Below are 6,615 nucleotides of genomic sequence, written 5' to 3'. Positions count from 1 at the left end.
ATATCTGGTATCTGTTGTGCAAGAACCCGACTTGTTTTTTATAGTTGTTGGGAAAAGCAAGGGTTTAAGTATTAAGAATGATGTCTCTTCTGTATCAAAAGTCATACTACATTTTATCCTTTTATCACCTTTGGACGCTTCCAGTATTGTTGAATTCCTTGAAAAGACTCTTCTTGAAACACCTACTCAAGAACCGGTTTGTGATGTCTTATGTAGTTCTTCATTTTCAGTAAATGAATTGGCAGACTCATTATTGGAATGTACAGGTGGAGTTCCTGGTTTGTTGACTCGTGCAGTAAATATGCTTTTGAATTATATAATACCAAGAAACCAGCCTTTCATATCGAAAGAAGAATGTTTGACTTGTATGAATGACTACGATTTCCGAAGAATTTGTGCTGAACCATTTGTGGAACGAATATTGAATTTGGACGAAGATAGAAAAAGTGTTTTTGATTTACTTTTGATGATGGCTCTTTATCGTATACCGTCTAAAGTAGATGATAGATTGACCTCGGAGTCCTTTTTATATGATGCCGTAACAGAAATGGGACTATATCGATATCCTATTGACCAGAATACTTTTCAAGTCCTAATTCCAAAAGTATTTGTTGGAATCTTCAAGAAGGACCCTTCCGTATCTTCTTTGGAAAAGATACTTCTTGGATCACTTGATGTAGAACCAGTAGATTGTTTCTTCTATTCAAAGTGTCGTGTATTTGAAGGAATTGTTGCTTTACGACTAGTTTTGATGTTGTCTTCAAAGAATCGAAATGAGTTGAGGGGATTGTTGTGTCAATTGTCTCCGATATGGAAACAAATGAAACTTCCAATCAGTACAATATCACCTATTCACTATATCAAGTCTGTCGTTAGTTCTAGAGAAACAAGAAATGAATCGAACAAGAGTCGAAGAACTTTTGCCAATACTGAATGGAATAAGATTATTCGAGAGACACTTTATTTAGAGACTATTTACATTCCTTTGGACGCTACTTCTCATAGTCCTGATATTATATTCAAATTACAATCTCCTGTGGAACCCAAAGTTCTTACTGTTGGAGTTGCATGTAAAGGACGTTGGAAGTCGGAAGGAATTGGCTGGTCAGATATTATAGATGAAGCCAAGAAATTTTTAGATCCTGTTTATGATCAAGTCTTATCCAGTGCAATGGATTATCATCATTGTATGCTTATTATCGTTAGTACAAAGTTATCATTGAATGTTTCTAATGAGTTGGGTAATTAGAGTCGTTGTTACTCCAGTGGAATGTTTATTGGAGGTGATTTTTTCAAAGTACCTGATAATTGTGAACTTGTTATTCTTTGTGAAAGAGATGTGGAAATGCTGATTGACGACGAAATTTTGAATGGACTTGAAAGAGCATTTCATGTTTCTCATAATCCTACTTTTTGGGATTTTGGATTAGATTTACTTGATAGAATCCGTAACAGTTTCTTAAGTTGGCAATAGATTCTAACTCAGTCCTTCCCTTTGTGATTTGTTTTGAAGAGCAAGTAAACTTTTTTTTGTATGTTTGAAACTCGGTTACAACTTATTTGCTTTCACTCTGAGGATTATTGTCTTAATATGGTACTAACCACGAAAATCAAAATAAGCCTATTGTTGTAAAAGTCACTGTCACAGTTTGACAGGTCTTGTTTGCTTCTTGTTACTTCTCAGGAGAGTGTCTCAAAGTGTTGATAAATGGGTTTTATACAAGGTCTTGTATTCGTCATAGACTTTATTTATGGTTCGCCTCAAGTTGAAGGTTCCTCAGCTGGTCTATTTTCTAATAGCTCAGAGAAGTTGTTTTTATATACAATTGCACAGAAACCAATATCCACTCTTTATTACAAAAAAATGAAAAAGATAGTTTTTATCTAAAAGGCAAATCATGTTCTTATCAAGACTTGTCCTAAGCTTCGAAAGACTTTCGTCGCTCTCAAGAGTTTGAGAGCATTGGACTGTTGGAAGAAGATTGATCGATCATTGTTGTATTTTACTGTCGCATAGTTTACTTCATAGCTTACGATATGTCTAGTGAGCTTGAAGCAGAAAGCGTGTATGACATGGTTGTAGTAGACCGAGAACAAGATGTTGGTGTAGTAACACTGCAGTTATTTAGGCTATACACTCTACGTAAACTTGGTCGCCATTTCAAACCAGTCATACCCTTTGGTCCCCACCTCTTCGGAAGTGGGAAGACAAAATTCGTACAAAGTTACTTGGAACTGGTGAATAATATGGGTGAAAGTGCACTGATAGGTCTCGATTACGTTGGTGAGTCTGAGAAGGCCAACCGAAGAGGTTTCCTGGAGAAGCTGAAAAGGGCTTCATTGCTCTTTGTGGATTTGAGGGAGTTGGAGCCCACTGGACCGATCGAGGAAGAACGCAACCTAAAGTGGGCAGTCTACTATTTGTTAATAAAGGTTGCTTGTCTGCAATCAGGTCTTCCGCAACCAGACCCGGACGAATGTTTCAAGGAACTGAAACTTAGGACTGATGCTTTGGTTCAGAAAATCCGTTCAATCTTAAACATTCCTTCGGATCAATATCTTTTGTTGGCATTTGACGAAGTTGGTGTCCTTGACGAAAGTCTCGACGAATTTCATTTCAAGAGAACCAATGACGGTAGAGTTCGACCTTACAATGACTTTTTCGGTATCATTAGTCAATTGTGCAAAGAACCCGACTTGTTTTTTATTGTTGTTGGGAAAAGTGAAGGCTTAAATATATATAATTACGTAGCTTCAGTCTCAAGAGTTCAGTTAGTGTTTATTCCTCTTTCGCCGCTTGAGAAACATAGTATCGTGGAACATTTGGAGAAAAGTTCTTGCTTTTTATTCCCTGGGAGCCCAAAGGTTTCAGAAATTCTTTGTCACGAAGACTTCTCAACTAGTGAACTTGCAGAATTGTTGTTGGAATTGACTGGTGGTGTTCCTGGTTTACTTGTTCGAGCAATCAGTTACCTTCTGCTGTATAAATCATCCAACAACAATTTCTCATTATCTAAGGAAACCTTCTTGATCATAATGAATAGCTTTCTAGTAACAAATTATTGTGTTGCGCCATTCTTACCTCGTCTGATAAGTCTCAGTGAGCAGCGTAAGTGCTTGTTAAGAATGCTTACGTTATTATCTTTGTATCGTATTCGATTTGATTTTGATGAAACTGTGCAAATGAGCTCAAATTCTGATGTGTTTTTGTTTGATCTAGTTACAGATATGTGTCTCTATCGTCGATTGGTTATAGACCCAGACCACAACGAACGCTATGAAGTGTTGATTCCGAAGTTACTTATTGAATATATTGACCAAGGCTTAAAGGATGATCGTTTAGAATGGTTACTTTTAGAAACTCTCAAGTCTCAATCTGTTGAATTCTTTTATGAGTCGAAATGTCGAATTTTTGAAGGTCTTATTGCTACACTGTTTTATTTACATTTTTCTCGGCATCCTACAAACAGCTCAATGTTTTCTACTCTTGGTCAATTGTCTCGTGTTTGGAATGAAATGAATTTACAATTTTCTTCCGAATCTGCTGCTTATTATATGAAATCTATACATTATACCAGAGCTGTATCAGGAATGGAGAGAATGACATTTGGAAGCAATGAATGGGAAAGGATAGTGGAAGAAATGTTAGAATTTGGAAAGATATATATTCCATTTCATTCAACATCCCATAGTCCAGATATATTATTCAAGTTGCATGGAAGAACGAATGAGAAGAACTTGATGGTGGGTATTGCTTGTAAAGGCCGATGGAGTCGTAATGGTATTCGATGGAATGAAATTTTGGAAGAAGCTCACAAGTTTTTAAAACCAGTGCATGATCAAGTATTGACTAGTCATTCTACATGGCATTGTATGTTGATTATTATGAGTACTCAGTTAGCAACCAACGTATCTGAGGACTTGAATCATTCTAGTCGTTGTTATTCATCTGGCGATAGTGTTGAAGATTTCGTGATTCCTCACAACTGTGAATTGGTTATTCTTTCTGAAGCTGATGTAGAAAACTTTATTGGCAAAGACATTTTATCGAATTTAAGGAACGCTTTCAAATCTGTGGATAATCCACATTCGAGAAATATTGGCATTTCAACCCTACAAGAAATAGTTTTATCTCTTTCCAAAAATATTTAGGAATATTTTGTTTTAATATCTGAGAATTTTTCCAGAGTTAGATACTTTCAAAAGTTGTTCTGCATTGGGCTATTTTATAAGACATTTTCAAATATCTTTGTCAACTTCAGGAAATTCATTCCTCTAACCACAGTTGCGTGTTTTGGATGATACATTCTATTGTTATTGGCAGTATAATGTATAAATTGAGGTTACAACAAAGCCGAACTCTGACTTCAAAGCTTCTCTGGTTTTCATGAAAAGCAACTCATAATTTTCTTTTTGACATTTTCTTATAGTGACAAGAGGAATGTTTCTCTCGTACAGATAAAATGTTCCATAATGGAAAGAGAATATCTCATGTTTGATTTTTTTGAAAATAGACGACTCCATGGCTACTCAATGAATAGTTATTTTTTATATTCTAGATGCTGTTCTACTATAGGACTTTCTGGTTGTAAACTTGACTTTTTTTTCATAGGACATTAATGATGTACAAGCGTGTATCTGATAATACTGGGTTTTTCATTTTTCTCATTTACAATGCTGTAGGAAACGAACATCACAACCTCAGGCACATATTTCTTACAGTAGGGAAAATTACAATAAGGGAGTTGCCAACACTTGAAAGCATAACTTGGAGTATTTGCAGTATACCACTCAACAAATAACGCTTTTTTTCTTAGCAACTTTTTACTTAACAGAAACTTGTAACAATATATCCAAGCACGCGTAGCCCAACTGTGAGGTAGTCAACGGGTTATACAGCTTCAAAGATTGTGCTCTTTCGGAGTACGCATCTCCTGAATTCTTGATACAAGTCTTTCTTCCAGCGGTTTCGTTGAAAGTATGACAAATACTAGAAGAGTTCTTCTAAGAGTCAAAGAGCTGCTCTTTTCTTCAAGTTTGTGAAACAGAATCCATAAAGGTTAGAGAGGTTTTGAAGCCAAACGTCTGTTTAGTAGCTGAGAGTGGAGGAGAATCTTCGACTTGAGACAAAGGTTTTTAAAGAGGCTGTAAAGATGCAAGTCAAAGTCGGAGAATTGAGACAAAATTCGACTAGTCTTCTCAAAAGGTACAAAAACCCAATAGAAATTTCTCATACAAGTAGTCAATAGCAGAAAAGAGGAAGCCATTCAAGTAAATAACTTGGTCATCTGTTCTAGTGATTTTTGTCCATACTATGAATAAGGTCTGTTCAACTTTACAGAGTGCTGCAGACATATCTCTTGCTCATTCATGGCTTTGTATCTATGACTTTTGGGAAAGACTAGAATGCTATCACAATATATTCATTTTAGGAGAGAGATTTTAAAGATTCTTTCGAATCTCGGAACTGTCGTCCACTTCATAATGAAAAAAACTATCTTGTTTCTTTGCACTGGAAATAGTTGCCGTTCCCAGATGGCCGAAGGTTTCTGTAGAAAACTACGTGGAGATGAGTTCGAAGCCTACTCTGCTGGAGTCGAACCCAAAACTTTAGACGCAAGAGCAGTTGAGGTTATGAAGGAAGTTGGAATTGATATATCCCAGCAAAAACCAAAATCCGTTGAACAGTTACCAATAGTAAGCAGCAAATTATTATATCTTGAGTAGAAAGCTAACGGTTGGTTCAAGAAAGATTTCGATCTAGTAATAACTGTCTGCGGTCATGCCAATGAGAACTGTCCTTTCTTTCCCAACAAGACCAAAGTTATTCACGTCGGTTAGCTATTTGAGACGTGCCTTGTATATTTTGTTAACCGCAAATAGGTTTTGAAGATCCTCCTCTTCTTGCGAAGGAGTGCACAACCGAACAACAAGTTTTGGAAGTCTATAGAAGGGTACGTGATCAAATTGCAGACTTTGTCAAACATTTTGCTCCTCCCAGCTGAAGTTATAAAGAATATGTTTGTTGAGTTGATCAAAGTTATTTTCCAGACGTTCTATTCTCATGGATGATCTCAACAACTCATAAAACTAACAAGACAAATCTTTTCTCATATAGAAAGCACAACAACCATGGAAAACGAAAATGGTACCTTGCAAATATTCTTCCTGTTTATCACTGTCACACACAGTCGAATATCAAATTTTTCTGTTTGATAAATTCACTTTTCCTAATGTCGCAATTCCTCAAGATATCTAAAACAGACAGACGAAAACTACAATTTCATAATATCTCTATCATGAAAAGACAAAGTTCCAACTTTTTGATGCAATAAAAGAAATATAGACAATTGATGCCACAAGTTCATTCACGATATCTCAAATTGGAACTTTTGTTATCCGTCAGCTTCCTACTTGATTGAGAATACCGAAGGACTCTTTCAACCTCATGTCTGTCTTCTATAAGAACAAAAAAACCCAGAACGAGTTGCAAAATAAACTTGTATAATAACTTTATCAGAAACTATGTGTTCCTCTGTTCTACCCGAATAACCAACTACAATCAGGGAAGCTTCAATGGGTTCCCGAAAACCAGAGAATGAGAAAGTAACTAGA

General features: G+C 36.1%; 3 protein-coding genes across 3 annotated transcripts; all 3 read left to right on the top strand.

Annotated features, from left to right (window-relative positions):
• The first annotated feature begins 354 nt into the window (after positions 1-354).
• Positions 355-1,589, top strand: Gasu_63290 (archaeal ATPase). The gene is made up of 2 exons (XM_005702480.1): positions 355-1,241; positions 1,299-1,589. Exons 1-2 carry the CDS (start codon positions 368-370, stop codon positions 1,472-1,474), a joined length of 1,050 nt encoding a protein of 349 aa, XP_005702537.1. The 5' UTR covers positions 355-367; the 3' UTR covers positions 1,475-1,589.
• A 365-nt stretch (positions 1,590-1,954) lies between these two features.
• Gasu_63280 (archaeal ATPase) lies at positions 1,955-4,639 on the top strand. The gene has a single exon (XM_005702479.1). It carries the CDS (start codon positions 2,038-2,040, stop codon positions 4,150-4,152), a length of 2,115 nt encoding a protein of 704 aa, XP_005702536.1. The 5' UTR covers positions 1,955-2,037; the 3' UTR covers positions 4,153-4,639.
• Positions 4,640-4,644: 5 nt separating this feature from the next.
• Positions 4,645-6,104, top strand: Gasu_63270 (arsenate reductase). The gene is made up of 4 exons (XM_005702478.1): positions 4,645-5,323; positions 5,406-5,697; positions 5,749-5,836; positions 5,884-6,104. The coding sequence occupies exons 2-4, from the start codon at positions 5,407-5,409 to the stop codon at positions 6,003-6,005; spliced, it is 501 nt and encodes a 166-aa protein (XP_005702535.1). The 5' UTR covers positions 4,645-5,323; position 5,406; the 3' UTR covers positions 6,006-6,104.
• The last annotated feature ends 511 nt before the right edge of the window (positions 6,105-6,615 follow it).

This window comes from Galdieria sulphuraria (assembly GCF_000341285.1).
Source record: "Galdieria sulphuraria unplaced genomic scaffold scaf_164, whole genome shotgun sequence".
NCBI lineage: Eukaryota > Rhodophyta > Bangiophyceae > Galdieriales > Galdieriaceae > Galdieria > Galdieria sulphuraria.
Note: the sequence above shows the minus strand (reverse complement) of the source record. Positions and strands in the feature narration are given on the sequence as shown.

What these genes read in the sequence shown, in the direction of transcription:
- Gasu_63290 (XM_005702480.1), top strand. Translation starts at nt 368, where the DNA reads ATGAATGACTACGATTTCCGAAGAATTTGTGCTGAACCATTTGTGGAA. An exon ending in GAATGTTTCTAATGAGTTGG is followed by an intron (nt 1,242 to 1,298) that starts GTAATTAGAGTC and finishes ATTTTTTCAAAG; the next exon opens with TACCTGATAATTGTGAACTT.
- Gasu_63280 (XM_005702479.1), top strand. Translation starts at nt 2,038, where the DNA reads ATGTCTAGTGAGCTTGAAGCAGAAAGCGTGTATGACATGGTTGTAGTA.
- Gasu_63270 (XM_005702478.1), top strand. Translation starts at nt 5,407, where the DNA reads ATGCTATCACAATATATTCATTTTAGGAGAGAGATTTTAAAGATTCTT. An exon ending in CCGTTGAACAGTTACCAATA is followed by an intron (nt 5,698 to 5,748) that starts GTAAGCAGCAAA and finishes GGTTGGTTCAAG; the next exon opens with AAAGATTTCGATCTAGTAAT. An exon ending in GACCAAAGTTATTCACGTCG is followed by an intron (nt 5,837 to 5,883) that starts GTTAGCTATTTG and finishes AACCGCAAATAG; the next exon opens with GTTTTGAAGATCCTCCTCTT.